Here is a 14,524-nt window from a genome sequence, read left to right on the forward strand (position 1 = left end):
ACATTGCCAAATGGCGATGACAATGAGGGAGGAGAGTCCTGGCCAAAGGAGTTGACAGGCAGACATACAGGCACGGGCAGGGGCAGAGGCAGGGTTGAAGTGTGCGTTCCGAGTAAAAAACGCGGCAGGCCAGCACCAGCACTAGCACCAGCACCGGCAGAATCAGAATTCACCCGAAACTGAAAAGGGGAAGGACGCCATATCAACAAAGGGGTTGTTGCTGCTTGCCACTGACTCAGACGGAGACGAATGCCAGGACAGGGACAGGGACAGGGACAGGGACGGGGACAGCGAGAGAGACCCAGTCTCAGACGACAACAGGTCTCTACAAAGGACTACCTATACCTTTTCGCATAATGAAATATAAGTACCGCACGGTGCTCCTTTAACGTCTGATATCAAAGGACATTCGATCGGGCATGCAACATGCGCTCATTGTCCCCGCGCTTGTTGTTGTCAGTCTCTTAAGCGTTTCTCGTATTTATGCCAAAGATTACATGTTGATCTCGCATATCTTTCATCTTGACGGACCCATCCCCCATCCCATTCTAGCGCGGTTTTGGGACTCTGTCCCTGAATCTCCTGGAATCTGCTGTGCGTGCTTCCCACGTCGCTGTCATTCGATATGCGATATGAAAACGAAATCAAAATGCCGTCAGTCAGTAGCCCAGTCATGGCTCTGCATTAATTGGACGACAGCGAAATTATTCAACTTTCACATTAATTCATGGAGAGAGTTGAAGAGTCTGTATCTTCCATGGAAATCAGATGGAAATCTTCGCCCGTTGACAACTTGCCCGCTTCTCTGGTAGTCCATTGTGGGACGCTCTCTGCAACTCCAATCTCCTTCTCCTTCTATAGATGATATCGATAAGCTATGCCCAGGATTGCCCCTTTTCTGCTACCTCCAGTTAGCGGCCCTGATGAGGGTTCTATCCCATTGATAGTTCCTATTAATAATTGAAACAAAGAGCATATTGCGCATGCCAGATTGATCGCCCACTTGTTGGCTGTTGGCCCCCGAAAAGGCCAAAGAAAATTTCAGTTGGAAAATCCTTTCATTCACTTTTGCTACCCCTTTTTTGGCTCTCAATTTCTTGGAAGTTAATTCTTCGATATTCGCTATTTATTCAAACCTTTTCAGCATGGATCTTTTTTGGGAAAAATATAGAATTCAAAATTTCCCGCATGGCTGACGGAGACCGAGTCCCACTTGTAGGCATCGATTGTTATGTCTTGTTAGGGCATCAGGAGGATCAGGTGCCTAGGCATTGTCCGCGATAATGGGCCCTGAATTGCTCAGGTTCTGTATTCAATTTCAATCAGCCATGTATCCTCGAGTGGGAGCTTACGCGGCTCTTCCCACGGATGGATCCACGGATGTTTGTTCTGCAGTGAATACCAAGTGCCGGCGAAAGGTTGAAGGTTAATGATCTCTCCCAGATAGAGCAACGAACTCATTGTGATTAGAATGGAACTGATTAAGGGTGGAGATTGATAGATAGGCAATCCAATAACAAGAGAATGAATCATGGAGGGGTCACCCTTTTAGGGACTTGTTGAACTTATTACGTGTATGGCATTGTGGTGATCTTTTGAAAGATTCCGGAGACTTTTCTCACACTTTTCCTAATATTACGATGACGAAAATTGTCTGCTATGATTTCTTAGTTACATATAAGTTCACGGACGAAAGTAAAGGTGCTTTATTGAAGGACTTGCTGGAGACAGATTTGGGGCTCTCCTTAAGATCTCATACTATCCATTCAGAGAAGATCTTATAGGATCTGTTGATTATATGTATACTTTCCTTCTGGAGAAGGAACACCTGCAGATCTCTCATATTCCATTGATTGTGTTTGTCTCTAGTTATATTTCAAAGGTAACCGTATTCCAGGCTTAACTTAAACTTGTACATTCTTTTGCTTAAAGAACTTCCTCTTCTTCCTCTCAGTTATATTTCAATGACCGCCGCTCCTCTCTTCTCCACTCCCTTCTATTCTAATCTAATCAAAGTAAGTTACCGCTTCTAATGCAACTATCTGCCAAGATCTGAGACACTTTTAGCCGGAAAAGTGGCACAACTACGGTAAGCCCTCGTAGATGGGCATCTACTGTATCTGCTGTCGGGAAAGTGAAAACACAGACACATTTTCCTTTGAGATGTTGGCAGGAAATGTGTAAAATTTCCACACTACTCGTACACTCGTACTCTCGTATCTGGGAATGAAATCGGAAACGTTTTTGCCAAATATTGGCAGGCGTGAGAAATGTAACGCAATGGATTCGGACTCGGACTCGGACTTGGGCATAGTTTTGGTCTATCAAATAATCTGCGTATGACATAATCTTCGGGGCTTAGGAATGCAAACGAGACGAAACGTGGCCTGGTTGTGTGGAGGACAAATACAAAAGGCCAACGGGCGAACAGGACATCCTACTTAACAGCAATGAGCCTCGAGACTCGATTGTAAAAAAGGCAAACAAAAAGTCCTTAAGTTATGTTCGGGCTCAGGACAATGGGACTCCTCCACAAAAGAGCCTGAATCTCAATCTGAATCCTCGTCTGGCACTGGCACTGGCACTGGCACTTATGCAAGGAGTCCTGGACCAGGACACAACAATCAAAACTGAAATTGAAATGGAAGCAGCGACTTCATCACTTGTTTCCTCTCTCTCCTGTCCGCTCTCCTGTTGCATAAAAACATTAAACACAGGGCCTTCTGAAACCGGAGACGGAGATCCCGATGATGAGTCCCGAAGCGCATATCAGGTTGTAGATGGAGTCGGAGATGGAGATGGAGATGGGAGCAGAGCGCACACGATCTCGGAGGTGTGTCCCATTGTTAGGAGCGTTTCCGTGGCTGCCACGAACATGAAACTTATCTGCAGAGTCTCCTCTGCATCTTCCAGGGCTCTCTCTGCGTTTTGCACGTGCAACAAGGCTGGGAACCCAACGGCTGAGCAAAAGTTGCTCAACTTTCTGCCGTCATCCGTGCGTCCTTACGCAATTCGTCGGCTCCCAGATATTTGAGCACTTTAATTTCATGTTTTGGATTGTTCACATGATTTCTCAAGATCAGATTGCTATCTGCCTCGGTTCCTGCCCCTGCCTCTCTGTCTCTGTCCCTCTGTCCCTGTTCCTGATTCAATTATTGCGCTTTTTCTAGCTGTTGTCGTCGTCGTCCCTGTTTCTGTTTCTCCCGATGCCTCGGGGTCTAATAGTTCATTTCCTGCCTCGGGACTGGGCCTCTTCCATTTGCACTTCGTTTTGACGTGATTTCGTGAGTCGCTTTCTGTGGATGTCGCCGTGGATTGTCTCTCCTCCTCTTCTGCGTGGCGTTCCCTCCCCTGTCTGTTTGCACTTTTGGGTTTGATTCGCTTTTTGCTTTTATGAACTTTGATGACTCGTTCCAGCGGAAGTTGTCCTCAAAGGATTCCATTTCCGCAGTGCCCGACTGCATTTGCATAAACCGAGCGCCAAAATCTCGGTAAAATGTTTGCTTTAATTCTCCTTTTCTTGGCGCCAAAAAAGATAATTGCTGGGCTGTCATCTTAGGAAGATTTGGTTACTTTTAATGGTTGGTGCCTTCCAAGTAGTACCCCCGAAATCTTTTTCGATTTCCATGTCAATGGCATGGATATCCGCTCTGGGATATGCTTTGTGCTAGATGGAAGATAGATCATAGACCAAAGGACATTCTGAGACGAAGTTTGGGGAAGAGGGAATGCGTTTTTTTTGTGGGTTCAAATAGGCAAATGGATGCTGAGAATGAGAGGTCCCTGGAAGAGGGTTTTTATAGCCCACAGAGAGCTCAATGTAATCAAGGGATAACTCTGCAGATTAAGCAGGGAGATCATGGAAGATCAAGGAAGACCAAGACCAGATATAGGAGCTCAGAGAAGGAGTAATCTTAGGATCTTTAATCATTCCTCAAGTAGGCCTCAATTCGTGGGCTAAGAAGGCATATCTGTTCCTGATTAATTCCTGAAATAACTTCACAATATATCATCAAATTAGTGTGTAAAACATGGCTATAATGCAGTTCATATTCCTCATTTTCTTTAGGTGTTTATATAGCTGGGGGATTCTCCTTTTGTGAGAATTCAAATAAAAGGTAAGACAATACACATTATACGAGTGTGTGCACAAAATCTGTTCTACCAGATATTCAGTATTTATTGGGGCCATAAAACGGGAACAAAACACTCACCTAATGACATTTCGGGTCTTTCCCACCAAAAGTCTGGCGCGATTCATAATGAGGCAAAGGTAAGGGGAATGGAAAACTAGGGAACAGAAGCCGAACATCGTAGAGCAGCCGTCCTCATAGCGACAGGCGGCAGGCGGCAGGTCATTGCGATCCTATCCGATCCGATCCTCAATGAATGCTGGAAGCGTCGGCGGCAACTTTTGGGCCCGGGCCGTAAAACCGAATCGCAAATGAAATGCAAATGAAGTGAATTTCCCAAATGTATCTTTAACCCTTTCACTTTGTTCAGCTCTGGTTTTCTTTTTGTTTCGCTCGAAGTGTCATTAGGTCCATGGCGTCGACTGTGTTTTATGGTTACCCTAACCCTTAACCCTTTCGATGGCGATTCATGAAAGCGAGTTGTCCAGCGAAAGTGGCATAAAAATCGAAAAGAAACAGCTACCTGGTGGCAGGGCATTCTTCGAAGACAAAAAGGTGCTAACTACAGTGCTCCGACATCATCATTAGCCGGATGACCACGCACGACCACGACCACGACGACGGCTACACATAGTAGCGGCAACACCTTCTCCCAAAATCCTTTCGCTTTTCGCAGCAGCATGTCCTGCAGCCCTCCAATAAACTTTGCTAAAAAGTCATAGGATTCGGGGCGAATTTTCATGGAATTTTTATTCATTTTTTAGGCTGCGATACTGCGACCTTGAATGGTCGTCAGTGGGTCGGTACCTGAGTGTTGTGCAGGGCTGTGTAGGTCTCTGACTGCTGTTTCAATTCTTGTGGTGGATTTAGCACTAATCCCCGCGGATTAGCAGCTTGCCGGCATTTCGCATATTTCGGCATTTTTCATTAAGTACGGGAGCTGTACTTGGTCTCAATGAAAGCGAGGGCAAACGGGGGAAAAATAACTATATGGGGCCGGACGTGGGAAGCGCGGACAGATGCTGAGGCTGCGACTGCCGCTGCCTCTTTGCATATTCATGAGTTCCCACAATTAAGTCCTCCCGCCACTCTGGACTCTGGACTGGTCAACAGAATGTCCAAAATTGATATGTCATCGTCATCTGGTTTACTAGAGCATCATCCCACAAGGCACATCAATACGATCATCAACTCCCCGCTGGACGGCACAGGGGCACCCTCTGCCCTCCAGCTAATGATCAGCATAGCATCACACGCAAGCGAATTCCCATGCAACATGCAACACACCTGAAGCCAAGTCCGATTCCCAGTCAGTCCTACAGAGAGGCAAACCACCCCCAACAGCACCAACAGCAGCATCATCCTACTACAACAAGGGGTTGCTATTCCAATTAGAGTCCTGCTACCCTCGCGATAGCTGGTGATATCATGTCAAACATTTTATTGATCAAGTTACGCATCCGTAATACGAATCGAAATATAATTGCTCTTTTTAAGTGTCTATCATATATCAACATGAATACTCGCACTCGCACTCGCACTCGTACTCCCAGCATTTGCATTTCGAACACATCACATCACCCTCTCTGAATGTGCCTCTGGGCTGATCTGTTCCCACGTATTCACGGGGTTGCGGGGTTGCGGGGTTGAGGACGGGATTGGCCTCGTCAGGCCTTAGGCGTTGGGTCTTAATCGCACCAGACTTGCGGGATCTTGCTTAACATTTCGTTAAGTACTCGAATGGCACTCGTGCAATGTTCTTCCTCCGAAATCGCTGATCCTCGGAGAAAGCTTGCTTTAAATTTGCTTGATCTTGATCTAGGTCCTGCAACAGCAGCAGCTTGCCTTTTCTCAGGCAGGAGCAGGAGTCCTCCTTTCGCTCTAATCTTCTTAAGCGGCACACTGCCATGCGATTAGGACTAGCCAGGACTTGGCTGGGTTACGAAGCCCGATTAGAAGGACTGCCACTTGAATCTAATTTCGAGAGCTGTGCTCTGATCTGAACTGATCTGAGCTACCAAAAGGCAACGCCTAAGCAGGCTTACAAGGGGGAGTAGCTGGAGATCTCTTCCACTGTAAGTATCCAACAAATACACTGAGAAATATATATACGTAAATATTATACACATCGAGGATCAAGGATTGATATCCAAAGGTTGAAATGGCATTTCTTTAGCACTCGAAATATAGAATATATAAAAATATAATCTTATATTCAGAAGATCTGCATTTTCTGTAAATTTTAATTTGAAATGTTGCATAAAATAATAAGTTACGTATACAAATTGGAGTTGATTTAGTATAATATTCGTATCTTTGGCATTCGTTATACAATTTTACTGATTTGTAGATTATTTTGTTGGAAATTAATGCCACTAAAAATCTTAAGTACTAAAATATGTAACCATACCATAGAAAACTAAAAAAAGACAAGGTGGAGAAACATTAAAAGTGAGAGAAGACAGCAACTTTGGCTCGATATATCTTCAGGTGCAGCTATATTATCGACACGAATATAAAATCATATGAAACATCATACATACAAAGATCCTTTCAACCGATCAATTGTTTAGGATATTATCGCTGCAAATGCCGAATGACATTTATATTATATGATATTTATAAGAGAGCCCAAAGTCACAAAAAGCGGTTTTTAAAGAAGATGTTGAGGATATATTGCATTTTTTAAGTCTGGGGATGTGATTCACTCTTCCAGGCTTACAACCTAATTTTTGTACTGTGCGAAGTACATTCCAAAATTTTAATTTTTCATGATGATACGAAAAACAACTTGATTTCGAAAAAAAGTGCCTTTTGACTCTGCTTTCCCCCAGTAAAAAGCATTAATAGGTCTCCAATTAAAACTTAATTACTTCATTGTACAAATATGCTCAAAAAGAGTTTTAATTCCAATATTCCCTGTAAGAGGTTTGAGGTGTACTGCCTCAACTTAAAACTTCCTGAAAATAATTATAGATGGTACATGTAGTTTTGGTAGTTCCCCCTTTTTGGCATCCATAAAAAATAGACCCCATTTGATTGCATCATAAAAGACAACTAATTATTGAATGGAAAACAATCAATAATTCCGAGCAACCCTCAAGCAGGGGTCCTCGAGTAGAACTACCCACCAAGCCGGAGAGAACAGAGCCCACAGGTACTTCACACAAATCACAAAGCGGCAATAATGGCAGCGCCATAAACGGAGAGTGGATGGATGCCCACGGCCCGGCCTGGCACGGCGCTGTCTTCATTAACAACTGTCACACCAAAAACCCCCGGGCTCCGGAGAGGGAGAAAATCGGAGCGAGAGGACAGATAAGGGGTAGAGAGAGAGAGAGAGAGAGAGCGAGAACAGGTAGCAGTCGGTCGCAACGGAAAAAGGCCATAAAAACCCATAGAATTGAGAATGAGCGACGTGACGGCTGCTGCTGCTCCTGCTGCTCAATGAATTTTCGCAATGGCAGCCTGCTGCCTACAAGGATCGAAAGGCTGATGCTCAGAGAGTGCGGAGTGAGAGAGACAGGCGCTGCGAGAGAGAGTGCCGCGTTAGAGGCCGTGCGTGCGAGAGAGCTGGCAGGAGCAGCTTCCAACCCCCCGAACAAGCGACGACCAATAAACGGAGCGCTCGACTACCTAAGGGTGATCGGAGTGCTCGATGAATGGCAGGAGGTCCGGGATTTGCGCGGCAGGACTATTAAAACAGGAGCAGGGTGGTGAGCAGACAACACAACCAGTCGTGATCTCAGCGAGTCCACATCATCGTAGTCCGGCAAAACACGGCGTGCTTCCACCAAGGATAACCCAATAAACCGAAAACGAAATCAAAACGAATCGCAATCCAATATCGAACAATAGCTATTCCGACGAGCAGTGCTTTAGTGTCAAGACAAACCAAGAGTGAACCAAAGAAAAACAAATTTTGTGCCCCCCAATCGTGTCTATATAAATCGCCAAAATTACGCCCCACATCGGTATGCAGTCTGCGGAGGGTTCACCAGACATGATGGATCAGAAGTACAACAGCGTCCGGCTGTCCCCAGCGGCATCAAGTAAGTACCCCAAAGATCCCCGGATCAAGCTCAAACCAATGAACTCCCACTCCCCTGTTATAGTCCTTCAATCCACAAATCAAATCAATTCTAACCAACTTCTCCTCTTTTGTTGCTCTTCCAGGCCGCATCCTTTACCATGTGCCCTGCAAAGTGTGCCGGGATCACAGCTCCGGGAAGCACTACGGCATCTACGCCTGCGATGGCTGTGCCGGATTCTTCAAGCGCAGCATCCGCCGCTCCCGCCAGTACGTGTGCAAGTCCCAGAAGCAGGGCCTCTGCGTGGTGGACAAGACACACCGGAACCAGTGCCGAGCCTGCCGCCTGCGCAAGTGCTTCGAGGTGGGCATGAACAAGGACGCAGTGCAGCACGAGCGCGGACCCCGCAACTCCACGCTGCGCCGCCACATGGCCATGTACAAGGACGCGATGATGGGCGCCGGCGAGATGCCCCAGATCCCGCCAGAGATTCTCATGAACACAGCCGCCCTCAACGGCTTCCCCGGCCTGCCCATGCCCATTCCCGGAGTGCAGCGACCCCACCACCACGCCGGCCATCCGGGCCACCCAGCGCTGAGCGCCGCCTTCCAGACACCAGCCGCCGTGTTGGATCTCTCTGTGCCACGCGTGCCCCACCATCCCGGGCACCAGGGCCACCACGGCTTCTTCTCCCCCACGGCCGCCTACATGAACGCCCTGGCCACGCGGGCCCTGCCCCCCACGCCCCCACTGATGGCCGCCGAGCACATCAAGGAGACAGCCGCCGAGCACCTGTTCAAGAACGTCAACTGGATCAAGAGCGTGCGGGCCTTCACGGAGCTGCCGATGCCCGACCAGCTGATGCTGCTGGAGGAGTCGTGGAAGGAGTTCTTCATCCTGGCCATGGCCCAGTACCTCATGCCCATGAACTTTGCCCAGCTGCTGTTCGTCTACGAGGCGGAGAACAACAACCGCGAGATCGTGGGCATGGTCTCCCGGGAGGTGCACGCCTTCCAGGACGTGCTCAACCAGCTGTGCCACATGAACGTGGACAGCACCGAGTACGAGTGCCTGCGGGCCATCTCCCTCTTCCGCAAGTCCCCGCCGGCGGCCAGCTCCACCGAGGATCTGGCCAACAGCTCCATCCTGACGGGCAGCGGCAGCCCCAACTCCTCCGCCTCGGCCGAGTCCCGGGGCCTGCTGGAGTCCGGCAAAGTGGCGGCCATGCACAACGACGCCCGCAGTGCGCTCCACAACTACATCTCGCGCACCCACCCGAACCAGCCGCTGCGCTTCCATACCCTCCTCGGCGTCGTCTCCATGATGCACAAGGTCTCCAGCTTCACCATCGAGGAGCTGTTCTTCCGCAAGACCATCGGCGACATCACCATCGTTCGTCTCATCTCCGACATGTATAGCCAGCGCAAGATCTGAGTGGAAAGGAAAGGAAAGGATCGAAAGTGGAAAGCAAACCTGAGTTGCCGTCGGCGAATCATGCGAATTCGTGCACTTGAAGTGCCTTCCTAGTGCTGGGAACTGTGATAACCTCGGATCCATTTGGCATTTGGCATTGGACAATATTGAATCAGTGAATGCTACACATCTCCAGGAGTTGAGCCTTAAACGCACCCCAATACCTTATCCCACTCACCAGCTTAGTCGGAGTCTCTTAGCCCTTAACTAGCCTTAGCCTTAGCCTTAGCCCAAGCCCAAGTATATGCCCATCCGCGAAGTGATTCAAATTGCATTCGTAAAAGTCTCAACTTTTCCTGTTAATACTTTTAGTTTAGTTAGAAGTTAAAAACATTTACATCTAAGTGCATATCATTCGATTTAAGAAATTAACAAGAACTTTTCAAAAATAAACCTAAAGGTTTTGAAATTAATATTTGTGGACATTTTATTGGGAATGTTAAATAATTTTTGGAAATGATTTGAATTATTTAAAAATTATTGAAAATGGATGGAAATTGAAAAAAGCATTAAAAAGTGCAGTTGAAAACAGAAAAAAACCATTCCCTAATCTTTTTTGCTCTTCCATCACCGATTTACAAAAGGAACCGTGGATAATATCGCAAGATGGTCTCTACTTTGCAATGATTTTTGTAGACGGTGTATACTTCGTCTACTTCCAGATTATATTTTTCAGAACTGTCGCAATTTAAAAATTTAGTCAAAATATATTGATCGAAATACATTTAAGAAGCAAAACACCAGTGTAATAATCCATGATTATTCCATTGCGCAAAATCTTTCCTAGTGATCAGAAATGTTTTTTTTTCTTTTGTGTCGATTTGAGTCGCGTGCTTTGTGTTGTTGCTGTCCCTCCTTATCTAGCTAAAGTTTCGTTGTTGGTGAAGCTCTCTCTTGCTATAGCTTGACTATCTATCCAACGGTTACCTCTCTCTCGCTCATTAAACTTCTCTCTGCAAGCACGCACTTGCATTGCCTTATCTCTATCCATCTCTCTCCTGCTAATCGTCTCTCAATAAATTGTTCTGTGCTTTAGCGCTTTCGCTATGCAGTTGTTATTGTTCGCTCCTTCGTTTTCATTGCTTTGCTTCTACCCGGGTCTTTCTGTGAAGAACCTTCTTGATATCTGGAATCTAATAGCATTTAAATAAATATTATTTTATACCCCGTCATCTGGTATAATTGAAAAGTGTTTGGCATACATGGGGAATCATGGGGATTACAGCGGGACTTATGATACTTTTTTATGCAATGCCATTTTGTGATGCTTTCCATATCTTTTGAGACATCCGAAGCAACCGCATTGCCGGCACTAATCACAAATGAATTATGCAAATATCGGAACAAAGACATTTGGCATTGAAGAAGGAAATCAAACAAATTTGCATAGTTTTTCCACATGAGCAGACCAAAGTCGGGATTAATTTGGGAACCTTCCACAGACAACATAGCAATGGCCGCTCCAGTTCCCATTTCCCTCTCCTCTCCAACAGAACGGCCAAAAACACATGGGCGCACAGACAACACAACGAAATTCGTAAAGTTAAAAAGCAAAAATTCACTTTTGTGACTTTGTCGAGCCGCGTTGGATCGCTGGATTGGGGTGCCGCTGCTGCTTCAGGATCGCTATCCCCGCTCTGCCAAGCGGACAATAGCAATTGAATCCTTTCACAAAAGCAGGAGCAGCAGCAGGAGCAGGAGCCGGAGCAGGCACGGTTGAAAATGAGTTTTCGTTGGGAAGGCTGAACAAACAATTCAGGAACACAGTTGCCAAATTGCGTTGGCCAAAGCAAACAGAGCGGAGAGCGCACTCTCTCTCGCTCTGGGTAGATCTCTGGCCAGATGAGTAGAGTAGGTCTATTCCACTGACACACATCCATAGCCTCAGAGCCAAAGAGCCACAGAGCCACGAGGATGTGCAAAAACCTACCCTAACCCAAGGGCACCCATGGCATGGCATGGCTGCTGCTTCAGTGCCTGCGGGGATTTGGAATTAAATATGCTTCGTTGGTGCTGCCATTTCGACTTTCGGCAAGGTCCCCGGTTCACTCGGATGCTGTTGAACCCGGGTCCGGGGTAACAAATTTGTCTCCCTCTCTCTTCCACTCTCTCTATATTGTCTATAGTCCCTGACATTTCTATTTCTGTTGCTGCTGCTGCTGCTGCTGTTGAGCCCTTTTAAGTCCTAATGGCCCTTTATTATCTGCCTTTAGACTTTTAATAGACTCAGGACAGGCCAGAAACAGGACTCTGTGCTGTGTGCTCTGTGCTCTCTGGATCTCTGCGTGTGTGCCTGTGTGTTGGCTTAATCCTCATCATTCTGTCATCAGTGACGTTTTTCTGCACATTGTCGGGGCCCCGGCATTGTTCTGTTCTTAATTTGCAGTCTTCTCTTGTAGTTTTTGCACTCTCGGCGAGCCAGGGATTTTCACTTTTTGATTTCTATAATGTCTATAAAAAAGAAGACACAAAACGGAGACCAAAGAAGGAGTCATAAAGATGCGGGTCTCTTGGCGATTTTTCCTGGACTTGAGGCTCAGATAAAACTCTGATCTGTCGTGGACTTCGCATGGGATTGGGACTGGGACTAACTTATGCCTCCATGGAACTTAGTTTCATCCCTTCGATGGGGGGTGGACTATTCCTGATCTTCCTTGGACTTGGACTAACTTGTGCCTCACTTGAACTGCTTTAAATCTGCAAGCTTTGGCCCGCCGATCGGTCGAGTGGGTCGAGGTGCTGTGTGCCCTTCTCTAAGCCAGGCGCAGATCAACCCATACCTTCTCAAGTGGTTCAGGATCTGTGGCCTGCTGCTCGGTTCTCCGGAATTTTCCGCTCGTAACAAGTGAGAGAAGCCGGTGGATTTTCGGTAACACTTTTAATTCATAGATTTTCGTTGATTAAGTAATCCCCAGCGCGAGCTCAATGAAGGCGAACCCGAGGGCCCGCCGTGATTAGCGCAGTTCGCGTAAGCGATCCCGATCCCGTCCAGGTCCCAATGCCGTCGTGGGCCCAGGCCCGAAGCAGGTGTGGCAACAGGTTAAGGTCTCGGAAGCCTAAACCACACTCGTTCGCAGAGTCTCTGCCTCTGGCTCTGTCGAGCACTGCCTCTGCGGGCGATCCTTATCCAGGAGCAATTACCTAGCGAAACAAAAATATGAGTATGCAAATAGATTTTAATGGGCAGGATTACCCTTTTGCTAAATGCCCAAATCCTGGCCGGGCGGTCTGCTACGAGGCAGGACTCCTCTGCTCTTGCGGCTGCCTTTGTTTTCAAATGTAATGAGAATGTCTCTAAGCCAAAATATTAAACATCCGTTTGATCCTGGCTTGCAACAGCAGCAGCATCGGGATAAAGAGTATGAGGAGGAGGAGGAGGAGGAGGAGTAGCGGAGCGACAGAGATGGCTAGATCTTTGCAAATCCGGCTTCCGATTGTCCCTCTCCCCGTTGTTGTACCTGAAGTCAGGACGTCTCTGTCTCTGTTTCTGTCTCTTCTGTACGGCTTCAGTCTTGCGGCAAGCAAAAGTCAGCCCGAGGCGGCGTTGTTTTTGTAAATTGAGTAGCCTCGATTTATCGCCAGATCAATTTTCTATATCTGCCGCACAGATAAGGAGCCGGTGAGCGGCAGAGCAGGAGAGCAGGAGAGGCAGCGGCAACTAAGCCCCGGTCCTGCTCCTTAGGCCCTGCTTAGTGCCCTTAAGTTCAGCTTAACTTACTTTAGTGGGCAAATGGCAAATTTTCGGCGGAAAACCGTCCGGAGTTCTTTGTATTTGCATACACCACCAGCCTCGGCATTGTCTTTGACGCTTAGTCGCATAATTTGTCAGACAAGAGCCAGCCCATCCCAAGGAAGAAAGGGGAAAGGGAATATGGTATGGCGTGGTGTGGTGTGGTATGGGGAACCTCATTAGAGAACCCGCTTGATACGTTCAAGCAGCTGTCCGTCCGAGAAAGAGGAGAATCGATCAACATTTCATTTCTGATCATCTCACACACGATCGAGGATCGAGGATCGAGCGTTGTCCGAGGCGATTAGTCGAGAGTGACAATAAGGCCAGGACTTGGCAGGATCACTGAAGCGTTGCCTAATCACAAGTGGAGTGGAGTGGAGTTGTCCCCTCCCTTCGTATGTCTCTTTTTTACGCTCTTAAGTACTTGATGCTTAAGTCTAAGTCCATAGAAATCTTTGCACATCCACGAATCTGCTCGCCTCTCCTTTTGATTGTTGCAATCTGAGGACGGACGGGACAATGGTTCGGCTCGAATTCGGGGTCTGAGGTTGAGGTTGAGTGGAGTGGACCTCCTGGAGGTGAGAAAAATATTAGGGGCAAATCCGTTGAGCCGCTGGAACAATGTCCTCGAGGCTCAAGAGCAACTTGCGTTTAACCTCAAGAAAGTTGCAATTGCCCGCATTTTTGCCGGGGGTCTCATCGATCGTCGATCCCATTGTTCGCCCGGCAGTTCAGTTCAGTTCGCTAGAAATCTGTGGGACAGGCTAACAAGTGTTATACGATCTGCGACAGTTTTACATCTACTCGGCGTCTTGAATCTGAGGGACCATCAAGGACTTGCAATCAAAAGCTGGACCACCGAGATCACAACGTCTTGTGTGGTTCCTTCCATAGGGGTCGCAGTATGAGAAAGAAACTTTCGACGAATTGCCTGGATGATCGGTGGGATGGATGGATGGATGGACGGCTGGCTGACTGGCTAAAAGGTCGGAAGTGGTGGCTGATGCTGCTGCTGCTGCATCTGCGGTCTTTGCCCCCAGGGCGGGCTCACGACGCAGCGTCGTAATTGAATTTGTTGCCTTTTCATTTGATGTTTTCTTTTTTGTTTTTAGCATAACAAAAGCTGACCGCCCAGGGCCCCGAGGCGACCAAGT

The 14,524-nt window shown here is 47.4% G+C and overlaps 1 protein-coding gene across 1 annotated transcript; it reads left to right on the top strand.

The window, feature by feature from the left end:
- Positions 1 to 7,744: 7,744 nt before the first annotated feature.
- Positions 7,745 to 10,050, top strand: tll (nuclear receptor subfamily 2 group E member tailless). Its single transcript, XM_001357555.4, has 2 exons — positions 7,745 to 8,185; positions 8,310 to 10,050. Exons 1-2 carry the CDS (start codon positions 8,110 to 8,112, stop codon positions 9,596 to 9,598), a joined length of 1,365 nt encoding a protein of 454 aa, XP_001357592.2. The 5' UTR covers positions 7,745 to 8,109; the 3' UTR covers positions 9,599 to 10,050.
- The last annotated feature ends 4,474 nt before the right edge of the window (positions 10,051 to 14,524 follow it).

The sequence above is a fragment of the Drosophila pseudoobscura genome, chromosome 2 (genome assembly GCF_009870125.1).
Source record: "Drosophila pseudoobscura strain MV-25-SWS-2005 chromosome 2, UCI_Dpse_MV25, whole genome shotgun sequence".
Classification (NCBI taxonomy): Eukaryota; Metazoa; Arthropoda; class Insecta; order Diptera; family Drosophilidae; genus Drosophila; species Drosophila pseudoobscura.